The following is a 23,334-nucleotide window of genomic DNA, read 5'->3' on the forward strand; positions in this document are numbered from 1 at the left end:
GGGGGAGAGGAGGTTTGGGGAAGGGAGGGAGAGAGGAGGCTTGGGGAAGGGGGAAGAGGAGGTTTGGGGAAGGGGGAAGAGGTGATTTGGGGAAGGGGGAAAAGGAGGCTTGGGGAAGGGGGAAGAGGAGGTTTGGGGAAGGGGGAAGAGGAGGCTTGGGGAAGGGGGGGAAGAGGAGGTTTGGGGAAGGGGAGAGAGGAGGCTTGGGGAAGGGGGAAGAGGAGGTTTGGGGAAGGGGGAAGAGGTGATTTGGGGAAGGGGGAAGAGGAGGCTTGGGGAAGGGGGGAAGAGGAGGTTTGGGACGGGGGGGAAGAGGAGATTTGGGAAGGAAGGGAAGAGGAGGCTTGGGGAAGGGGGGGGAGAGGTTTGGGGCAGGGAGGGGGGAGAGGAGGTTTGGAGAAGGGGGGAGAGGAGGCTTGGGGAAGGGGGGAAGAGGAGGTTTGGGGAAAGGGGGGAAGAGGAGGTTTGGGAAGGGGGGGAAGAGGAGGTTTGGGGAAAGGGGGGAAGAGGAGGTTAGGGGAAGAGGAGGTTTGGGGAAGAGGAGATTTGGGAAGGAAGGGAAGAGGAGGCTTGGGGAAGGGGGGGAGAGGAGGTTTGGGGCAGGGAGGGGGAAGAGGAGGTTTGGGGAAGGGGGGGAGAGGAGGCTTGGGGAAAGGGAGAGAGGAGGCTTGGGGGAAAGGAAGCTTTGGGAATGGGGCAACAGGAGGCTTGTGGAAAGAGAGGAGGTTTGAGGAAGGGAGGAAAAGGCTCAGGGAAGGGGAGGGAAAGGAGGTTGGGAGAAGGGGGAAAAGGAGGCTTGGGGAAGGGGGAAAATGAGATCTGAGATAGGAGGAAGGGTGAAAATAAATCCACTAGCAATTGTTGTTATGATAATACTAATTAACACTAATGAATAACTAAAACTAGGTTAATGAAAACAAATAGTAAGAGAGAGCTGTGGAATTGCTCTGCCTCTCCCCACACCCCAAACCAAATCAGATGGGGGAGGAAGGCTTTAGATAGATAAATACATAAATGACAGGGCTGAGGATGGGTTAATTAACGTGGGGGAAAATGAGGACGCTGAGTAAATAGAGAGGAGGGTTACTAATGGGTTAATTGGTTGAGAAGGAGAAGAGGAGGCTGTGGGATTTTCTCTGCCTCTCCACATAACTCCAAATCAAAGCGGATGGGAGGCAGGCAGGAAGGAAGGAAGGCAGGCCAGGCAGGTAAGAAGGAAGGCAGGCAAGCAGGCAAGCAAGAAGGAAGACAGGCAGGCAAGAAGGAAGGAGGGAAGGAAGGCAGGAAGGCAGGCAAGAAGGAAGGAAGGCAGGCAAGCAAGAAGGCGGGCAGGAAGGCAAGAAGAAAGGAAGGAAGGCAGGCAAGAAGGAAGGAAGGCAGGCCAGGCAGGTAAGAAGGAAGGAAGGAAGGAAGGCAGGCAAGCAAGAAGGAAGACAGGCAGGCAAGAAGGAAGGAGGGAAGGAAGGCAGGAAGGCAGGCAAGCAAGAAGGAGGGCAGGAAGGCAAGAAGAAAGGAAGGAAGGCAGGCAAGAAGGAAGGAAGGCAGGCAAGAAGGAAGGAGGGAAGGCAGGCAAGAAGGAAGGAAGGCAAGAAGGAAGGAGGGAAGGCAGGCAAGCAAGAAGGCAGGAAGGCAAGGAAGGCAAGCAGGCAAGAAGGAAGGAGGGAAGTCAGGCAAGCAAGTAGGCAGGAAGGCAAGAAGGAAGGAAGGCAGGCAAGGCAGGCAGGTCAGAAGGAAGGCAGGCAGGCAGGTAAGAAGGAAGGAAGGCAGGCAGGCAAGGCAGGCAGGCAAGGCAGGCAGGAAGGAAGGAAGGAAAGAAGGAAGGAAAGGAAGGAAGGGAAGGAAGGAAGGAAGGAAGGAAGGAAGGAAGGAAGGAAGGAAGGAAGGAAGGAAGGAAGGAAGGAAGGAAGGAAGGAAGGAAGGAAGGAAGGAAGGAAGGAAGGAAGGAAGGAAGGAAGGAAGGAAGGCAGACAAGCAGGCAAGCAAGAAGGAAGACAGGCAGGTAAGAAGGAAGGAGGGAAGGCAGGCAAGCAAGAAGGAAGGCAGGAAGGCAGGAAGGCAGGAAGGCAGGAAGGAAGGAAGGAAGGAAGGAAGGAAGGAAGGAAGGAAGGAAGGAAGGAGGGAAGGCAGGCAAGCAAGAAGGAAGGAAGGCAAGAAGGAAGGAGGGAAGGCAGGCAAGCAGGCAGGAAGGCAGGCAGGAAGGCAAGAAGGAAGGCAAGCAGGCAAGAAGGAAGGAGGGAAGGCAGGAAGGCAAGAAGGAAGGAAGGCAGGCAGGAAGGCAAGAAGGAAGGAAGGAGGGAAGGAAGGAAGGAAGGAAGGAAGGAAGGAAGGAAGGAAGGAAGGAAGGAAGGAAGGAAGGAAGGAAGGAAGGAAGGAAGGAAGGAAGGCAGGCAAGAAAGAAAGTAATACAGTGAGAACTAACTCCCTAGGCTGAACAGTAAATAAGTCAATGAATTAGTTAATTGTGGGTTAATGAAACAAAAATACATGTAGGCAGGGGTGGGGGGGGAATGTGTGTGACATTTGTCTGCTTCTCCCCATACTCCAAACGAGATGGGAGGAAGGTTTGAAAGAAAGCAATTAATAAATCAATCTAGAAGAAAGAAATGAAACAAAGGGGTTAATAATGGGTTAATTAATGACAAACAAATTGGGGGGGGGGAGGAGGAAGGGGGAATGTGGCATTTGTCTGCCTCTTCCCATACCCCAAACCAAACCTGATGGTGAGGAAGGAAGGAGGAAAGAAATGAGACAAATAAATAAATAAACCATAAAGTAAATTAATTAAGGGAGGGGATAAGTAAATAAAATGTTTAATAATGAGTTAATTAATTAGGGAAAAAATGAAACCATTAAAAGTGGGGGGGGGGGGGGAGGAATGTGTGTGGCATTTGTCTGCCTTTCCCCCACACCTCAACCCAAATCGGATGAGAGGAAGGTTGGAAAGAAAGAAGTTAATAAAGAAATCAATCTAGAGGAAAGGAACTAAATAAAGGGGTTAATAATGGGTTAATTAATTAAAAATGATTAAGGGAGGTGGGGGGAGGTTGGGGGAGGAGGAAGATGAGGATGTGGCATTTGTCTGCTGCTCCTCATCCCCCAACCCAAAGTGGATGGTTTGGGATGGAGAAATGAGACAAATAAATAGAGAAAGGATAAAATAAATTAATAAAGGGGTGGGGGGAAAGCAATAATAAATAATGAAAAGGGTTAATAATAGGTTAATTAATTAGAAATAATTAGGGGGGGTTGGGGGAGGAGGAAGATGGGGATGTGGCATTTGTCTGCTGCTCCTCGTACCCCAACCCAAAGTGGATGGTTTGGAAGGGAGAAAGAAATGAGACAAATAAATAAAGCATAAAGTAAATTAATAAAGGGTGGGGGAGGGAATAATAAATAAATAAAAGGGTTAATAATGGGTTAATTAATTAGAAACAGTATAAAACAATTTGGGGGGGGGGGGGGGGGAATGTGTGTGGCATTTGTCTGCTGCTCCTCATCCCCCAACCCAAAGTGGATGGTTTGGGAGGGAGAAATGAGATAAATCAATAGATAAAGCATAAAATAAATTAATAAAGGGGGGGGAAGGGAATAATAAATAAATGGGTTAATAATAGGTTAATTAATTAGAAATAATTAGGGGGGGTTGGGGGAGGAGGAAGGTGGGGATGTGGCATTTGGCTGCTGCTCCTCGTACCCCAACCCAAAGTGGATGGTTTGGAATGGAGAAATGAGACAAATAAATAAAGCATAAAATAAATTAATAAAGGGTGGGGAAGGGAATAATAAATAAATAAAAGGGTTAATAATGGGTTAATTAATTAGAAACAGTATAAAACAACTTGGGAGGGGGGGAATGTGTGTGGCATTTGCCACTCCCCGCACCCCAACCCAAAGTGGATGGTTTGGGAGGGAGAAAGAAATGAGACAAATCAATAGATAAAGCATAAAATAAATTAATAAAGGGGGGAGAAGGGAATAATAAATAAAAGGGTAAATAATGGGTTAATTAATTAGAAATAATTAGGGGGGGTGGGGGGAGGAGGAAGGTGGGGATGTGGCATTTGTCTGCTGCTCCTCATACCCCAACCCAAAGTGGATGGTTTGGAAGGGAGAAAGAAATGAGACAAATCAATAGATAAAGGATAAAATAAATTAATAAAGGGGGTGGGGGAAGGGAATAATAAATAAATAAAAGGGTTAATAATGGGTTAATTAATTAGAAACAGTATAAAACAACTTGGGAGGGGGGGAATGTGTGTGGCGTTTGTCTGCTGCTCCTCATCCCCCAACCCAAAGTGGATGGTTTGGGAGGGAGAAAGAAATGAGACAAATCAATAGATAAAGCATAAAATAAATTAATAAGGGGTGGGGGAAGGGAATAATAAATAAATAAAAGGGTTAATAATGGGTTAATTAATTAGAAACAGTATAAAACAATTTGGGGGGGGTTGGGGGAAATGTGTGTGGCATTTGTCTGCTGCTCCTCATCCCCCAACCCAAAGTGGATGGTTTGGGAGGGAGAAATGAGACAAATAAATAGATAAAGGATAAAATAAATTAATAAAGGGGGGGGGGGGAAGGGAATAATAAATAAATAAAAGGGTTAATAATAGGTTAATTAATTAGAAATAATTAGGGGGGGCTGGGGGAGGAGGAAGATGGGGATGTGGCATTTGTCTGCTGCTCCTCGTACCCCAACCCAAAGTGGATGGTTTGGGAGGGAGAAAGAAATGAGACAAATCAATAAAGCATAAAATAAATTAATAAAGGGGGAGGGGGGAAGAGGAAGAAATAAAGAAATGAAAGGGTTAATAATGGGTTAATTAATTAGGGGAAAAGAAAACAACTGGGGGAGGGGGATGTGTGTGGCATTTCTCTGCCTCTCCCCACGCTGCTCAGTGCCTGCTGGTCCCCAGACACCCTAAAAGGGGCACAGCTGCTGCCCGAGGAGGAAGAGGAAGAGGAGGAGGAAGAGGAGGAGGGATGCTGCTGGTGCCGGGGCTTGGCCCCGCTGCCTGCTGCCGGCTCAGACTGGTTTCTGGAAAGTGCTTTTGTCTCGCAGGCTGCATCCTGGGAAGGGTCATGTGGAGCCCAATGATGTCATGGGATCAAAGCCTGACTCAGCTCCGCAGCCCAACCCCGGGATGGGTGTCCAAAGGTACCCACCCAGGGCTCCAGGTCGGCCCAAGCCACCAGCACCACAACTTCACCACCCCACCCCCTCCAGGGAGCTAAGGGGTTAACGATCCTGGGGGTCCCTCAGCTTTGGGAACAGCCTGGCTGCTGCTCTAGGAGAGGAAAAAGTCCTAACTCCACTGCTGGCAGGAGCTGGAGCAGGCATGGAGGGGGGGAAGAGAGGACCTAAAGGTCCTAAAGGACCCTTTAGATCCTCTTTCCCCCTCTGTGGAGAGATCCTTCAGGACTTTTAGGTCCTCTCTTTCCCCCCTCCTTGTAGGGAGATCCTTTTAGGACCTTTAGGTCCTCTCTTTCCCCCCCTCCCTGTAGAGAGATCCTTTTAGGACCTTTAAGTCCTCTCTTTTCCCCCCTCCCTGTAGAGAGATCCTTTTAGGACCTTTAAGTCCTCTCTTTTCCCCCCTCCCTGTAGAGAGATCCTTTTAGGACCTTTAGGTCCTCTCTTTCCCCCCTCCTTGTGGAGAGATCCTTTTAGGACTTTTGGGTCCTCTCTTCCTCACCTTGTGGAGAGATCCTTTAGGTCCTCTCTTCCCACCCCGTGGAGAGATCCTTTAGGTCCTCTCTTCCCACCCCGTGGAGAGATCCTTTAGGTCCTCTCTTCCCACCCCGTGGAGAGATCCTTTAGGTCCTCTCTTCCCACCCCATGGAGAGATCCTTTAGGTCCTCTCTTCCCTGCTGTGGAGAGATCCTTTTTTAGGACCTTTAGGTCCTCCTTCCCCCCTCTCTCTGTGGAGAGATCCTTCAGGTTCTTTTACCCTCCTCCACGGAGAGATCTTTTAGGTCCTCTGCCCCACCAGAGAATTGTTCCCTCCATGCTTCTGGCTGATGCTTTTGAGTACCTCCTTGGTTTGCTTTTTATCTATTTCTGGGGGGGAGGTTGTTTGGTTTTGTTCAACATCAAAAGGCTGCTGATGAGCTTCAGCCTCTGATGAGCTTGGCCCAGCACCCTGCAAACCTCTTCTCGCTCCTCTTGAGCTTCTTCTGCAGCCAGCTTGGACTTTGGGGGAGGATTTTTTTGTCCCAACTTTTAACTCATTTCTTGTCTCCTCTTTTCTCCTCCTTCTTCCTTGTACCCCACCCCAGAGCCTCACAATGACAGAAGAAGCATGCAGGACACGGAGTCAGAAACGAGCCCTAGAACGTGAGCTCCCTCACAACGATGTGGACAGTAAGAAACTGAAAATGGAGAAAGGACTTTTAGGAACAGATTTAAATGCTGAAGGAGAGATGAAAATCAAAACAGATCCCCCAGCTGGGAAAGTCCAAGGCTTGTTAAAAAGTGGAGAGGTGAAAGCAACCATCAAAGTGGAGGTGCAGACTGGAGATGAGCCTGTGGACATGAGTACCTCGAAAAGGTGAGTTGCAAACCACCACCCACACACACAACAGCAGCAGAGGGGGAAATGTGTGGTCTGGTGGCACTGAAGGAGTTCTTTGCCTGCTGAAAAGCTGAGGTGTGTGTGTGGCACAGCTTTGGCCCTGCACAGCAGGTTCCAACCAGGTTCCCTCCTGGTTGTCCTGTGCAGCTGAGTGAAGAAATGTCCTCTGCAACAGGAGAGTGGCTGAGGCAGGAGATGCACTTTTGAGTCTCAGCCCTCCCCATCCCAACACCAGCTGGGACCCAAATTCCAGACTGGGTATCAGGAAGAAATTCTTGAGGCACTTTTTGTGCCACTGGTTGAGGTTTATGTGAGGAAGGGAAGCTTGGGTGTGACTGAGCTGGGAGAGAGGAAAAAGAAGAGCTTCCAGCTGGCTAACCAGAGGTTGAGCTGCAGCTCAGCTCCTCCTGGCAGAGCAGCATCTGCAGGGGAGGTTGACTCTTCTTAAGACCTTCAGCAACCTGCTTTAGTGGGAGGTGTGTCCCTGCCAACGCCAGGAGGGTTGGAGCTGGATGATCTTCAAGGTTCCTTCCAAGCCAAACCATTCCTCTGTGAGCTTTTCCTTACCCCTTTTGCAGCAGCTTGATGGAGAAAGCTGGAAGCTGTCACCTCCCTTCTCCCAGGCTCTTGTTTTCCATTGGGATGTGATGAGAAAGGCTCCTGCAGTCTTCATGTCTCTTGGAAGAGCAGCAGAAATTGGTTAAAGGTTAGGGAGGAACTTCCATCAAACATCAAAGGCAGCAGCCAGGAGCACCCCTTCCACCCAGGCATTCCTCAGCACTCGATTAGATCTTGTGGTTGCACTTTTCCACCTCAGACCTCCACTGCTCCAGTTCCCCATGGCCCAGATTCTTCACTGCCAGAACTCTTCCAGTCGTTTTATACTCATCCCCTGGTCCTTTTCACCCAACAGGTCCTTCTCACCTATCACCACCTCAGCACCAGCTGGGGTCAAAATCCCAGACTGGAGATGAGGAGGAAATTCTTGCCAGTGAGGGTGGGGAGAGACTGCCAGGGAGGCTGTGGATGTTCTCTCCCTGGAGGTGTTCAAGGCCTGGCTGGATGAGGCCTTGAGCAAGCTGTGCTGGTGGGAGGTGTCCCTGCCCATGGCAGGGGGTTGCAGTAGATGATCTCCAGGGTCCCTTCTAGGATTCCCAAGCTCTGGGGGTTCCTACATGGTGCCCATGATCCCTGCCCAGCTTCTCTCCTGGAGCAGAAACCTGGCACTGAGCAACTGGAATGCAGGCACCTCCAAGTGACTGCAGTCTGAGGTGGAGGAGTCCTGTCTCAGGGTGAGTCTGGTCCCTTTTCCTCCAGTAGAGTAACTGGGCCCTGCTAGGGGAGGTGAATCTCCATTTCATGAGGACTTAAGTTGTGTGGGTTTTGAGCTGTGGGATTCACCTTCCTCAGCCTTTGATCTTCAGAGCAGTTTCACTCCCAGCCCTCGTCAGAGCTGTGTCTTTAAAGGAGTTGTGCTGCTGTTTGTGGGGAGATGAGAAACAAAAAGAGAGATGCTGGAGATGCCTGAGCCACTGCAGGCTGCTTGGGCAGGATCCCTGCTTAGTGCTGGCTCAGCTTTGGGCTTCTCAAGTGCCTTGCTGCTGTCAGACCTGCAAACAGCATCTTTGCCTTGGAGAAGGTGTTCCAGCTGGGATCCCTGTGGAGCTGGTGGAAAGCTGAACTCTAGACTGGTTCAGGTTGGAAGGGAGCTCAGAGATCTACTCCAAGCTCCCCACCATGCCCAGGGACAGCTCTCAGCTAGACTCAGCTGCTCCAGGCCTCATCCAATCTGACCTTGAACACCTCTAGGCAGGAGGCAGCCACAGCCTCCCTGGGCAGCCTGGGCCAGGCTCTCAGCACCCTCACACTGCACAACTCCTTCCTCAGCTCCACTCTCCCCCTGCTCTGCCTCAGCTCCAAACCATTCCCCCTGGGCCTGGCTCAGAGCCCCTCAGCAAAAGTCTCTCTGCAGCCTCCCTGCAGGATCCCTTCAGGCCCTGGCAGCAGCTCTGAGCTGCTCCTGGAGCCTTCTCCTCTGCAGCCTGCACCCTCCCAGCTCCCTCAGCCTGTGCCCACAGCAGAGCTGCTGCAGCCTTTCCCTGGGTTCTCTCCCTGCCATCAGTTTATGTCCAGGGCTTACAGCACAAAGCTGCCAGCAGCTCTGCCTTCAGCTTCCAACATCTTCAGCTTTTCAGGGCTGCTTTGTGAGTTTTCTTCTGAACCTTGAAGTCAAGTTTTAAAATAGGATCTGAGCAGGTTTAGTGCTGCCAGAAGAAGCAGGAGCAAGTCTGTAGTGGTGGGAGGCTTTTGAGGAGAGGTCACACAAGGCCAAACCAAACTCTTGCTCCTCTCTGCCCAGTGCTGGGAGCTGGCTCTGCTGCTGTGTCATTATCCCAGCCCCACTCTGGAAAGGGATGGCAGGAAGAGGAAACCTCCTCCTGCAAGCCAGAGCTCACTTGCAGTGGGATGGTCAAAGTTCTGCTTGGGAGGACACTGATTTACACCAGGATGGGAGCTGGACAGGTGGAATCTCTTCTAGACTCTGCTGGGTCCTGACCTCTTACTGTGCTGTCAGGCTCTGCTTTCTCTTTGCTCTCTTCTCCATCTCTCCTGGGATGTTCCCTTCCCCTTAGATACAGGAGAAGTCATGGATCTATGCACTGAGTTGGGTTGGAAGGGACCTCAGAGCTCATCCAGCTCCAACCCCCTGCCATGGGCAGGGATATCTCCACCAGCTCAGGTTGCTCAAGGCCTCATCCAGCCTGGCCTCCAGGGAGAGGACATCCACAGGCTCCTTAGGCAGCCTGTGCCAGTGTCTCACCACCCTCACTCTGGAGCTCATCCAGCCCAAACCTCTCTGCCCCAGCAGGGCACCCACAGCAGCTTGCCCAGGAGCACAAAGGCCTGGGGGGGTTGGAAGCTCTGCACAGAAGGAGACTCCACAGCCTCTCTGGGCAGCCTGCTCCAGGCCTCCAGCACCCTCACACCCAGCAGGGTTCTCCTCCTGCTCAGCTGGAACCTCCTGGCTTCCAGTTTGTGCCCACTGCCCCTTGTGCTGTCCCTGGGCACCCCTGAGCAGAGTCTGGCCCCAGCCTCTTGCCCCCCAGCCTTTAGCTCTTGCTGAGCATTGCTCAGCTCCCCTCTGGGGCTGCTCTGCTGCAGGCTCTCAGCCTTTGCTCCTCACAGCAGCTTTGCAGCCTCCTCTGGGCTCTCTCCACTGCTTCCAAATCTCTCTCCACTGAGGAGCAGAAAGCTGCAACCTGCACCCAGCACTCCCCATGTGGCCTGAGCAGGGCTGAGATGCAGATGAAGACCTTGGTTCAGGATGGGACAAGGAGCAGGAAGCTTTCCCATGTCCTCAGAGGACCATGGGGCATGCCTGGGCTCACCCTTCCCTGTGACACCAAACAAGTTTCTCCTGTTCACATGGAGCCTCCTGGCTTCCAGTTTGTGCCCCTTGTCCCTTGTGCTGTCCCTGGGCACCACTGAGCAGAATCTGGGCCCAGCCTCTTGCCCCCCACCCTTCAGATATGCATTACTCAGCTCCTCTCTGGGGCTGCTCTTCTCCAGGCTCAACAGCCTCAAATCTCAATCTTGATTGCACCTCAGGACACCTCAGATGTGTCATCAAGACTAAATTCAGGTCTTGCTCTGGCCCAGCTGAGTGGAAGCAGAGCTGCAGAGCTGACCTCAGCTACCTGACCCTCCCCTTCAACCCAGAGTGTCCCACAGAGAGGTGGTTTTGGGGTTAGGTTTTGCTCTCTGGAGTCCTTCTTGTGCTCTGATTGCTGCAGGATGCTCCAGGCCACTGAAGGAAGCTCTTGGCCACTGTGCCACCTCTGTCCTTGTGCTCTGAGCTTTTACAGCAGCTCTGTGCTTGGAAAAGGACCTTGAAGATCACAGTGTCACAGTATCATCAGGGTTGGAAGAGACCTCACAGCTCATCAAGTCCAACCCTTTAGCACAGAGCTCAAGGCCAGACCATGGCACCAAGTGCCACGTCCAGTCCTGCCTTGAACAGCTCCAGGGACAGCGACTCCACCACCTCCCCGGGCAGCCCATTCCAGTGGCCAATGACTCTCTCAGGGAAGAACTTTCTCCTCACCTCCAGCCTAAATCTCCCCTGGCACAGCCTGAGGCTGTGTCCTCTTGTTCTGGTGCTGGCCACCTGAGAGAAGAGAGCAACCTCCTCCTGGCCACAACCTCCCCTCAGGTAGTTGCAGACAGCAATGAGGTCTGCCCTGAGCCTCCTCTTCTCCAGGCTAACCAATCCCAGCTCCCTCAGCCTCTCCTCGTAGGGCTGTGCTCAAGGCCTCTCCCCAGCCTCGTTGCCCTTCTCTGGACATGCTCAAGCATCTCAATGTCCCTCCTAAACTGGGGGGCCCAGAACTGAACACAGCACTCAAGGTGAGGTCTAAGCAGTGCAGAGTACAGGGGCAGAATGACCTCCCTGCTCCTGCTGGCCACACCATTGCTGATGCAGGCCAGGATGCCACTGGCTCTCTTGGCCACCTGGGCACACTGCTGGCTCATGTTCAGGCAGGTATCAATCAGCACCCCCAGAAGTCCAACCATTATCTAGCTGCACTAGGGCCACCTCTCTACCATATCCCTGAGCAGAGGATGCTGATCCTTTGCTTAGGGTTCTCAGAGCCTTGGGAGGTCTCTGCTTGCTTGACTTCCTGCAGGGCCCCCATTAAACTGTGGTTCATGGCTGGGGAGGGAGTGGGGTGCCCAACTGGGGGGCAACTGGGCAGCAGCTTTCATCTTCCAGCACAGAGAGCAAATGCTGGAGACAGCAGCACTTAGCAGAGCCAAAGGGAGAAGAATGGAACCAGGTCTTTATTTAGCTGAGGGATCTGCCTGGTGGCTTTGGAGGATGAAGGTCAGAGGCTGAGGGCACTCAGCCTGAATTCTGAGCTGCCAGTGGCAGGAGTTTGCTGCAAGTGGTGATGGTTTCATTGTCTGCTTGATTTGGAGACATCTGCTTTGAGTTTCTTGCTCCACACACACACACACACAGAGGGTAACAAAAGAGCAAAGCTCCTCTTTGCAGGGTTGTTTGGGCAGAGTCCTGCTCTGCAGAGCTGGAGTTCAGCCTTGGTGCCACCTCCTTCACCACAGGCTCCTGCTGCCGAGGACATAGAACAGAGAATGCCCTGGCATGGAAGGAGCACTCAAAGGTCATCCTGTCCAACCCCCCCTGCAGGCAGCAGGGACACCCCCAGCCACAGCAGGTTGCTCAGAGCCCCATCAAGCCTCACCCTGACTGTCTCCAGGGATGGGACCTCCACCACCTGCTTGGGCAACCTGGCCCAGTGTCCCTGCACCCTCAGGGGCCAGAACTCCTTCCTGCTGTCCAACCTGCATCTCCAGCAGCTCTTGCTCAGCTCTCCTGTAGCCCCTTCAGGTACTGGAAGGCTCCTCTGGGGTCTCCCTGGAGCCTTCTCCAGGCAGAACAGAAGAGGTTTGCCAACCCTCTAATCATCTTTGTGGCTTCCTCTGGCCTGTCTCCATCAGGTCCAAATCCTTGTGTTGAGGACACAGCACTGCAGGTGAGGTCCCAGCAGAGCAGAGGGGCAGGATCCCCTCTCTCCCCCTGCAGGCCTTGCTGCTTCTGCTGCAGCCCAGGCTGTGGTTTGCTCTCTGGGCATCTCCCCTGCTCCAGTTTGAATCTTTAGCCCTGCTGCTGCCTGCCCTTGATAGCAGCTCCTGCCCAGTTCTCCTGGCAGGGGTTTCTTGGAGGTGTTTAAGGCCAGGCTGGATGAGGCTGTGGGCAGCCTGATCTAGGGTAGGGTGTCCCTGCCCATGGCAGGGAGGTTGGGACTGCCTGATCCTTGTGGTCCCTTCCAACCCTGACTGATTCCATGATTTCATGACTGTTTCTGCCCAGCCCTTGGCATGGGTGCCCATGGTGAGGAGCCAGGGAGGTAATAGAGACCCTTGGGCATGGCCACTCCACTTTCAGCCAGGCAGAGAGGGAGCTGGGGGTGCTGGCAGAGAGGAGCTGCAGAGGAGGCAGCAGTGCCCAGGTGGGCAGCAGAGCCAATGGCAGCCTGGGCTGGCTCAGGAGCAGTGTGGGCAGCAGGACAAGGGAGGTTCTTGTGCCCCTGTGCTCAGCACTGCTCAGGCCACCCCTGCAGTGCTGTGTCCAGTTCTGGGCTCCTCCATTGCAGAGAGCTGTGGAGGTGCTGGAAGGTGTTTGGAGAAGGGCAGCAAGGCTGGGGAGGGGCCTGGAGCAGAGCCCTGTGAGGAGAGGCTGAGGGAGCTGGGGGGGTGCAGCCTGCAGCAGAGGAGGCTGAGGGCAGAGCTGATTGCTGCCTGCAGCTGCCTGCAGGGAGGCTGTAGCCAGGTGGGGTTGGGCTCTGCTGCCAGGCAGCCAGGGCCAGAAGGGGACCCAGGCTGAAGCTGTGGCAGGGCAGGTCTAGGCTGGATGTTGTTAGGAAGTTGCTGGCAGAGAGAGTGATTGGCACTGGAATGGGCTGCCCAGGGAGGTGGTGGAGTGGCTGTGGCTGGAGGTGTTGCAGCCAATCCTGGCTGGGGCACTGAGTGCCATGGTCTGGTGGCTGGGCAGGGCTGGGGGCTGGGTTGGGCTGTTGGAGCTTGGAGCTCTCTGCCAGCCTGCCAGGCTCTGTGGCTCCCTTCCCTCCAGCATCCCCTGGGCATCACCTCGCACACGAGGCTCAGGCCAGGCTGGCACCGCCTGGGCCTGGCTGTTGCCATGGTTTCTGCCGTGCCAGGTCACGTGCCGGGGGTGTCACATGACCCAGCGGTGCCCCCGCTCTGGGTGCTGCCATCTGAAGCAGGTTCAGCAGAGCTGGGCAGGGCAGAGCTGCTCTGGAGCAGCTCAGGGATGCCAGCCCCAGCCTGGCCCCATTGGCAGCTCCCAGTGCCACTGCTCCCCTCTGGCTGCCACCCAGGGTGGGCACAGAGCCTGGCTGGTGGCAGAGTCGTTCTCTGCAGCCACACCAAAGCCTTTGCAGCCCCTCCTGGCTGACCCTGGCAGCTGCTGCTGCTGGGGTGGGTTGCTTGGAGTTCAGCAGAGGAGCCCTGATGAGGCTGCTCAGAGCTCCACCGTGGTGCAGTTCTCAGCTCTGAGGGCAACACAGAGCCTGAGCAGCCAGCAGCAGCCAGCACCTGACTGCTTCAGCCCCTCACATGTGGAGCTGGCACCTCCCAGCTGGCACCTCCAAAAGGCTCATCGTGCTGCTGCCTCCCCCTTGCCATCCGTGGGAGGCTCCTGAGGCAGTCAAGGCCTGGCTCAAATTGGTTATTCATTGCCCTTGCTGAGAGCGACCTGAGCCAGTTTGGTGCCTTCAGCTGCAGGAACCAACTGGAGCTGCTTCCTCCGTGGCACTGAAGCGGGAGGCAGCCGGAGCTGGGCGGCTCTGGTTTACTGCTTTGCTGTGCCCTCTAGAGGACACTGCTCTGCCTCCCTGCAGCTTTGCCTCTGACCTGCAGCCAGGACTGGTTTAAGCTGGTTTGGAGTGGAATCGTGGCATTGGTTATGGTGGCAAAGCCCTTTGGAGATCATCAGGTCCAACCATTAAGCCAAGGTTCACTGCTGACCCTCAGCACCACAGCTGCACAGCTCTGAAACCTCTCCAGGCATGGGGGCTCCACCCTGGGCAGCCTAAGGCCAGTCCTTGACAACCTTTTCCATGAAGGAATTGTTCTTCATGTCCAACCTAAGCCTGTCCTGGTGCAACTTGAGGCTGTTTCCTCTTAGAATCAGGCAGGGTTGGAAGGGACCACAAGAATCAGCCAGTTCCAACCCCCCTGCCATGCCCAGGGACACCCTACCCTAGAGCAGGCTGCACACAGCCTCAGCCAGCCTGGCCTGAAACACCTCCAGCCATGGGGCCTCAACCACCTCCCTGGGCAACCCCTGCCAGGCTCTCACCACCCTCATGCTGAACTACTTCTTCCTACCATCCAGGCTAACTCTCCCCATTTCCAGCTTTGTTCCACTCCAGTCACTCCCTGACAGCCTCAAAAGTCCCTCCCCAGCTTTCCTGTAGCCCCCTTAAGGTCCTGCAAGGCCACAGGAAGGTCACCTGGGAGCCTTCTCTCCAGCCTGAACTGAGCCCAACTGCCTCAGTCTCTGCTCACAGCAGAGCAGCTCCAGCCCTCTGCTCATCCTCCTGGCTCTTCTCAGGCACTTTCCAACACTTCCATAGCCCTCTTGTCCCAGGGGCTCCAAGCTGGATGCAGCACTCCAGATGAGGTCTCAGCAGGGCTGGGTGCAGCACTCCAGGTGGGGTCTCAGCAGGGCTGGATGCAGCACTCCAGGAGAGGTCTCAGCAGGGCTGGATGCAGCACTCCAGGAGAGGTCTCAGCAGGGCTGGGTGCAGCACTCCAGGTGGGGTCTCAGCAGGGCTGGGTGCAGCACTCCAGGTGGGGTCTCAGCAGGGCTGGATGCAGCACTCCAGGAGAGGTCTCAGCAGGGCTGGGTGCAGCACTCCAGGTGGGGTCTCAGCAGGGCTGGGTGCAGCGCTCCAGGAGAGGTCTCAGCAGGGCTGGGTGCAGCACTCCAGGTGGGGTCTCAGCAGGGCTGGGTGCAGCACTCCAGGAGAGGTCTCAGCAGGGCTGGATGCAGCACTCCAGGAGAGGTCTCAGCAGGGCTGGGTGCAGCACTCCAGGTGGGGTCTCAGCAGTGCTGGGTGCAGCACTCCAGGTGGGGTCTCAGCAGGGCTGGGTGCAGCACTCCAGGTGGGGTCTCAGCAGGGCTGGGTGCAGCACTCCAGGAGAGGTCTCAGCAGGGCTGGATGCAGCACTCCAGGAGAGGTCTCAGCAGGGCTGGGTGCAGCACTCCAGGAGAGGTCTCAGCAGGGCTGGGTGCAGCACTCCAGGTGGGGTCTCAGCAGGGCTGGATGCAGCACTCCAGGAGAGGTCTCAGCAGGGCTGGGTGCAGCACTCCAGGAGAGGTCTCAGCAGGGCTGGGTGCAGCACTCCAGGTGGGGTCTCAGCAGGGCTGGGTGCAGCACTCCAGGTGGGGTCTCAGCAGGGCTGGGTGCAGCACTCCAGGTGGGGTCTCAGCAGTGCTGGGTGCAGCACTCCAGGAGAGGTCTCAGCAGTGTGGAGCAGAGGGGCAGGATCACTTCCCTGGCCCTGCTGCCCACTCTGCTCTTGCTGCAGCCCAGGCTCTGGTTGCTCTCTGGGCTTCCAGAGCACACTGACAGCTCAGATTGAGCTTCTCCTCCACCAGCACCCCCAAGTCCCTCTCCTCTGGGCTGCTCTCTGCCTGTATTGGTGCTTGAGGCTGCCTCCAGCCAGCTGCAGGACCTTGCACTTGGTCTTGTCCACCTTGTTTCAGATTCTGTTCTGGGTGCTGGAGCTAAGAGATGCTTTGTTGTCAGGAGCCTAGGTAGAAGGTGCAGTCACCACTCAAGACATGGAGTGGTAGATCCAAATCAAGAGTCAAACCCATTCTGGGTTTGGTGGTGTCCTGGTGGCTCTCCATGCCAGCTGGGTGGATGTGTCCCTGCTGAGGCTGCTCTCAGTTTCCACTGTTACAGCCAGAACAGACCTTGGTGTGGAGAGACAAATCCATTGGTGCAGAGAGAACACCAGAGAAAGGCCTTCAGGTTGGGGAGGTGAAGGTGGGGGGAGGAAAATGCTGGGGGGTGTCTTTCAGATCCCTTGGGTGAGCAGAAGGCACAGATGTTGGGAGGGACACAGTGGAAAGGTGGTCACTGGGACAGGCTGGAGCTGCTCCAGACACCTGAGGATGGACTCCAGGATCTTGGAGGTCTTCTCCAGCCTTAATGATTCTTTGCCTTAGGGAAGATAAAGGGGAGAGAGATTCATCAGAGCCTGCATCAGCTCAGGGAAGGACCCTCAGAGGGGTCACCTCGTCCTACCCCCCCTGCAGTCAGCAGGGACACCTCCAGCTGGAGCAGGTTGCTCAGTGCCCCATCAAGGTTGGCTTTCAGTGCCTCCAGGGCTGGAGCCTCCAGCACATCCCTGGGCAGCCTGGACAGGTTTTGTCCTGGGAAGTTCAATATCCCCAAGGAGAGCAGAAACTGAGCTCAGCCTTGGTGGACTGCTCAGAAGTGGAGAGGTTTGGGCTGGCTCCAGCAAGAGGGTGGCCATGCTGGTGCTTGGCAGCAGGCAGTGACTGGTCCTGGGCAGTGGATGGTGCTTGGCAGTGGGCAGTGACTGGTGCTTGGCAGTGGGCAGTGACTGGTCCTGGGCAGTGACTGGTGCTTGGCAGTGGGCAGTGACTGGTCCTGGGCAGTGACTGGTCCTGGGCAGTGGCTGGTGCTTGCTTGGCAGTGGGCAGTAGCTGGTCCTGGGCAGTGACTGGTCCTGGGCAGTGGCTGGTGCTTGGCAGCAGGCAGTGACTGGTCCTGGGCAGTGGCTGGTGCTTGGCAGTGGGCAGTAACTGGTTCTGGGCAGTGACTGATCCTGGGTAGTGGCTGGTGCTTGGCAGTGGGCAGTGACTGGTCCTGGGTAGTGGCTGGTGCTTGGTAGTGGGCAGTGACTGGTCCTGGGCAGTGGCTGGTGCTTGGCAGTGGGCAGTAACTGGTCCTGGGCAGTGGCTGGTGCTTGGCAGTGGACAGTAGCTGGTCCTGGGCAGTGGCTGGTGCTTGGCAGTGAGCAGTGACTGGTCCTGGGCAGTGGCTGGTGCTTGGCAGTGGGCAGTGACTGGTCCTGGGCAGTGGCTGATGCTTGGCAGTGGGCAGTGACTGGTCCTGGGCAGTGGCTGGTGCTTGGCAGTGGGCAGTGACTGGTCCTGGGTAGTGGCTGGTGCTTGGCAGCGGGCAGTGACTGGTCCAGGGAAGTGGCTGGTGCTTGGCAGTGGGCAGTGACTGGTCCTGGGCAGTGGCTGGTGCTTGGCAGTGGGCAGTGACTGATCCTGGGCAGTGGCTGGTACTTGGCAGTGGACAGTAACTGGTCCTGGGCAGTGGCTGGTGCTTGGCAGCAGGCAGTGACTGGTCCTGGGCAGTGGCTGGTGCTTGGCAGTGGGCAGTGACTGGTCCTGGGCAGTGGCTGGTGCTAGGCAGTGGGCAGTAACTGGTCCTGGGCAGTGGCTGGTGCTTGGCAGTGGGCAGTGGTTGGTCCTTGGCTTCCTTAACTCCCTCTCTGGCTGTTGTGTGTTGGCTTTGCAGTGAGCTGAAGAGGGAGAAGCGAGTGCCCTCGCCAGACGTCATCGTGCTGTCTGACAACGAACCCTCCAGCCCCAGGATGAATGGCTTAACCAAACTGGCACTGAAGGAGACCAACACAGAGGCACTGATGGTGAGGCAATGGCTCTGCCCTCTTCACAGAGCCATAGGATGGGTTGGCTTGGAAGGGACCTTCAAGATCTTCCAGGTCTGGCCTCCTCCAAGGAGGGTAGGGACACCTCCCATCAGCTCAGGCTGCTCATCCAGCCTGGCCTTGAACAGCTGCAGGGAGGAGGAATCCACAGCCTCCCTGGGCAAGCTGTGCCAGTGTCTTACCACCCTCACTCTGTAGAGTTTCTTCAGTCTCCCCTCTGCCTGCTCAAAGCCATTCTTCCTCAGCCTGTCACTCCCAGCCCCTGACAAAAGTCCCTTCCCCAGCTCCAGGTGGGCTTGGAATCTCTCCAGAGAAGGAGACTCTACAACTCTCTGGGCAGCCTGCTCCAGGCTTCCAGCACCCTCACACCAAAGGATTTTCTCCTCTTGTTGAGGTAGAACCTCCTGGGTCCCACTTTGTGTCCCTTTCCCCTTGTCCTACCAGAGAACAGAGCCTGGCCCCTTCTTGCCCCCCACCCTTCAGGTATGGATAACCATTACTAAGATTCCCCTCCCAGTCTTTCCCCAGTGCTGGGAGTTCTTCTCCTCACCTGATTGATGATTTCCTTTTCTCCTCCTGCACTGCCTGTGCCTGGCCCTGCAGAAGAGCAGCCCTGAGGAGCGTGAGAGGATGATCAAACAACTCAAGGAGGAGCTACGGTTAGAGGAAGCCAAACTGGTCCTGTTGAAAAAGCTCCGGCAGAGTCAAATGCAGAAGGAGACCACAGCTCAGAAGGTACTGCTCTGCCTGCAGCTGCTCCTCACCCCCAGCTCTGCAGCTGCAGGAGACAACATTCCAACGGTGCTGGCAGCTCTCATCACCTGTGCAGCAGAAGAGAGCTCTTGGAGGAAGCATCTCACTTGTCCTGAAATCTTCATCGTAGAATCAGGCAGGGTTGGAAGGGAGCACAAGGAGCAGGCAGTGCCAACCCCTGCCATGCCCAGGGACACCCTACCCTAGAGCAGGCTGCACACAGCCTCAGCCAGCCTGGCCTCAAACACCTCCAGCCATGGGGCCTCAACCACCTCCCTGGGCAACCCCTGCCAGGCTCTCACCACTCTCCTGCTCAACAACTTCCTCCTCCCCTCCAGCCTCACTCTCCCCACCTCCAGCTCTGCTCCATCCCCCCCCACTCCTGCCACTCCCTCACAGCCTCAAAAGTCCCTCCCCAGCTTTTTTGGAGCCCTCTTCAGGTCCTGGCAGGCCACAAGAAGGTCCCCTGGGAGCCTCCTCTGCTCCAGCCTGCACAGCCCCAACTCTTTCAGGCTGTGCTCACAGCAGAGCTGCTGCAGCCTCTCAGCATCCTCCTGGCCCTGCTCTGGACACTCTCCAGCATCTCCACAGCCCTCTTGGCCCAGGGGCTCCAGAGCTGGATGCAGGACTCCAGGTGGGGTCTGAGCAGAGCACAGCACAGCAGAGGGGGAGAATCCCCTCCCTGGCCCTGGTGGCCACACTGCTGCTGCTGCAGCCCAGGCTCTGCTTGGCTCTCTGGGCTGCAAGTGAGGGCAGTTTGGGGGCTGCACCCACCCTGGTTTGTCATAGATCCATGGAATGGTTTGGCTTGGGAGGGACCTTTAAGCTCATCCAGTTCCACTCCCCTGCCATGGCCAAGAGAGACCTTCCACTAGCCCAAGTTGCTCAAGGCCTCTTCCAGCATGGCCTGAACACCTCTGAAGGAGGTTCTTGCACCTCCCAACTGTGCTGCCAGGCAGAGCTCAGATGTTTGAGGCTCAGGCTCTGGGTGCTGGTGGCCAAGGGCTGTGTTGTGTGTTGCATGGCAGGAGCCCAGCTCTGCATGCCAGGTGTCACCAGGTGAAGTCTGCCTGGGCAGCTTCAGCACGCCCCAAATCCCAGCAGCTTGTGGCAGGAATGCTTCAGGCCTCCCACCCTGAGCTCCCTTCCTCCTCTGTCCTCCTCACCTCTCATCTCACACAGACACTCGTGGCAGAGTGTTGGGAGGAGAGCAAAACCCAGCTAAAAATCCACTATTTTTTGGTGCCAGAGCATTTCCCCAGCACTCTTCTCACCCTGGCACTGCAGGATGGAGGTGGAGGGTGGCAGGAGGAGAGCAGAGGAGGTTGGTGAGCCCCTACCTGCTGTAAGGGGGTACCTAAACCCTTTCACCTTCCAATGGGCAGTGCTGAGGGGCTGGATTTTTTGCTGGGCATGAAGTGCAGGCTCCAGTGTGCAGCTGGGTGCTAATCCAGTTCCCAGAGCTGGGTTTGGTGGTTTGGTTGGCATCTTTCTCCTGGACTTCTGAGTGCTTCAGCAGCTGATGGTTAAAACTGCTGCCAAGTGCCTGCATTGCTCAGCTGAGCAATGGAGGAAGGTGAAAGGACCTGCCCCAAGCTTCTTCATCTCTGAGGTCTTCTTTTCACTGTGCATTATGCTTGAAGCTCAAATCCCAGACTGGTAGGGGTTGGAAGGGACCTTCAGAGATCATCCAGTCCAAACCCCCTGCCAAAGCAGAGTCAGCTAGGGCCAGGTCACACAGGAACACCTCCAGGTGGCTTTGGAATCTCTGCAGAGAAGGAGACTCCACAACCTCTCTGGGCAGCCTGCTCCAGGCCTCCAGCACCTTCACACCAAACAAGTTTTGCCTCCTGCTCAGGTGGCACCTCCTGGGCTTGAGTTTGCATCCATTGCCCTCATCCCATCGCTGGCTGTCACTGAAACTGGGTGAGGGTGATGATGGTGAGGGTGGGTAAGAGTGAGGTGTGCTTTTAGCTGAGACTGCTGCAAGGTGCCCACCCTGCCCTGATCTTGCTGCCCTGACCTCTGCTTGCCTGCTTTTAATCTTCTCTCTACTCCCCTCCTAACATCTTCCCCTCCCCCCACCAAGAGATGCATGTTGAGATGCTCAGGGGGAGGGAGATAGCCACAACCCTTAGAGATATCTCTTGCTGAGCTCTCCTTGTGCCCTCAGCTGTGACTCTGACACTTTTCCCCTCCTCTGCTTTTCTTCCTGGTTTCTTTTCTTTTTCTTTTGTTTGTTTTTTTTTTCCTTTTTCCTTTTTCTTTTTCTTTTGGTTTGGTTTTGTTTTGTTTTCCTCTTCCAGCCTGCTGGTTCCTCTGGGAGTGCTGTGGCCACCCCTCCACCCTTGGTGCGGGGACCTCAGAGCGTTCCTGCTGGCAAATCATCCCTCCAGGTCAGTGGGGGTGAGGCAGGCTGGCAGGCTCAGGGCATGGAGCAGAGGAGAAGGTGCCAGAGGAGGCTCAGGCCATAGAGCAGAGGAGGCTCAGGGCATAGAGCAGAGGAGGCTCAGGGCATGGAGCAGAGGAGGCTTAGGGCATAGAGCAGAGAAGGAGGTGCCAGAGGAGGCTCAGGCCATAGAGCAGAGGAGGCTCAGGGCATAGAGCAGAGGAGGCTCAGGGCATGGAGCAGAGGAGGCTTAGGGCATAGAGCAGAGAAGGAGGTGCCAGAGGAGGCTCAGGGCATGGAGCAGAGGAGAAGGTGCCAGAGGAGGCTCAGGGCATGGAGCAGAGAAGGAGGTGCCAGGGGAGGCTCAGGGCATGGAGCAGAGGAGAAGGTGCCAGAGGAGGCTCAGGGCATGGAGCAGAGGAGGCTTAGGGCATAGAGCAGAGAAGGAGGTGCCAGAGGAGGCTCAGGGCATGGAGCAGAGGAGGCTCAGGGCATGGAGCAGAGGAGAAGGTGCCAGAGGAGGCTCAGGCCATGGAGCAGAAGAGGCTCAGGGTATGGAGCAGAGGAGAAGGTGCCAGAGGAGGCTCAGGGCATGGAGCAGAGCAGCAGGTGCCAGAGGAGGCTCAGGCCATGGAGCAGAGAAGGAGGTGCCAGAGGAGGCTCAGGGCATCGAGCAGAGGAGAAGGTGCCCGAGGAGGTTCAGGGCATGGAGCAGAGGAGCAGGTGCCAGAGGAGGCTCAGGGCATGGAGCAGAGGAGAAGGTGCCAGAGGAGGCTCAGGGCATGGAGCAGAGGAGCAGGTGCCAGAGGAGGCTCAGGGCATGGAGCAGAGGAGAAGGTGCCAGAGGAGGCTCAGGGCATGGAGCAGAGGAGGCTTAGGGCATAGAGCAGTGAGGGAAGTGCCAGCGGAGGCTCAGGGCATGGAGCAGAGGAGGCTCAGGCCATGGAGCAGAGGAGGCTCAGGGCATGGAGCAGAGGAGCCCAGGGCATGGAGCAGAGGAGGAGGTGCCAGAGAAGCTTTGGTGAAAGAAGATCCCACAGAGTTATGGCTGCTGGCAGCCCCTCACTGTGCCTTCAAGTGGAGTTAACTTAGAGCCAGGCAGCTCCTGATGGCTTCTCTTGTGGCTTGGTGGCTGTGTTGGTACATGAGCAGAGAATGGTTTGAGTTGGAAGGGACCTCAAAAGTTCATCCAGTCCAAGCCCTACCTGCAGTCACCAGGGACATCCCCAGCTAGAGCAGCTTGCTCAGAGCCTCATCCAGATCCATGGGCAGGGACAGAGAATTGTTTGGGTTGGAAAAGACCTTCAAGATCCTTGAGTCCAACCATCAAGCAGCTTGCAGCAGGCCCCACCTGACCTGGATTTCAATGCTTCCAGGTTTGGAACCTCCACAACTCCTCTGGGCAACCTCTTCCAGTGCCTCAACACCTCTCTAGGGAAGAATTTCTTCCTGGTGGCAGGGAAAAGCTTGGTTCAAACTCAATGAAATGTTGGGGAAGGGAGGGGAAAAAACCCTCCAGAGATGATTGACATCTGTCAGCCTCTTCTGGAGCTGGAGTCCAGGCTCTGGCTTCACTTTGGAATTGAAACCATTTTGAGTTAACCAAGACCCAAACTGCTTCAGCACAAAGATGCTTTCCCTTGAAAAATGCCAACTCCTGGTTTCAGGATCCCCCTCCAGAGGGCTGTAGTTGAGGGAAGGGAGAGCTGCATCTGCCCTCCACTCAGGAAACATTGCCAAAGGTCAGAGCAAGCTGGAGCCAGCTCCTCCTTGGGGCAGGGACAGCACTTCCAGAGGAACTGGAGCATGAGTTTAACCTTCAGTGCAACTCTGGTTGGACAGAGCAGAGAGCTGCAGGCTGAGCAGCCAGAAGTGGAGTTCTCTCTTTGCTTTGGTTTTGGGTGTTTGGGCAAATTAACCTCCGACTGCTTTGGCTTGACTAAAACTCTACTAATGCCTGGGAGTAGGAGGAGGAGGGGAGGAGGAAGAAGAGAGGAGAGGGGGAGGAGAAGAGAGCAGGAGGAAGAGGAGGGGAGAGAAAGGGGGAGGGGGAGGAGAAGGGGAGGGGGAAGAGGGGAGGGGAGGGGAGAGAGGGGAGGGGAGGGGAGAGAGGGGAGGGGAGGGGAGAGAGGGGAGGGGAGGGGAGAAAGGGGAGGGGAGGAGAGAGGGAGGAGGGGAGGAGAGAAGGAGAGGAGAGCAGGAGAGGGAGAGGAGGAAAGGAGAGGAGAGGAGAGGAGAGGAGAGGAGAGGAGAGGAGAGGAGAGGAGAGGAGAGGAGAGGAGAGGAGAGGAGAGGAGAGGAGAGGAGAGGAGAGGAGAGGAGAGGAGAGGAGAGGAGAGGAGAGGAGAGGAGAGG

At 55.7% G+C, this 23,334-nt stretch overlaps 1 protein-coding gene across 4 annotated transcripts in view; it reads left to right on the forward strand.

The window, feature by feature from the left end:
• The window catches only part of GATAD2A (GATA zinc finger domain containing 2A), a 74,203-nt gene that overhangs the window by 43,475 nt on the left and 7,394 nt on the right, over window positions 1-23,334 (forward strand). For 3 of the 4 annotated variants that reach the window (XM_064175140.1, XM_064175137.1, XM_064175139.1), the window contains 4 exons: window positions 6,277-6,548; window positions 17,687-17,816; window positions 18,441-18,572; window positions 20,897-20,986. In XM_064175140.1, coding sequence (XP_064031210.1) covers window positions 6,286-6,548; window positions 17,687-17,816; window positions 18,441-18,572; window positions 20,897-20,986 — 615 coding nt within the window. In that variant the 5' untranslated portion in view covers window positions 6,277-6,285. The remainder of the gene's footprint in view (window positions 1-6,276; window positions 6,549-17,686; window positions 17,817-18,440; window positions 18,573-20,896; window positions 20,987-23,334) is intronic. The other variant, XM_064175138.1, reaches the window with a different exon arrangement.

The sequence above is a fragment of the Pogoniulus pusillus genome, chromosome 41, assembly GCF_015220805.1.
Source record: "Pogoniulus pusillus isolate bPogPus1 chromosome 41, bPogPus1.pri, whole genome shotgun sequence".
Taxonomy (NCBI): Eukaryota; Metazoa; Chordata; class Aves; order Piciformes; family Lybiidae; genus Pogoniulus; species Pogoniulus pusillus.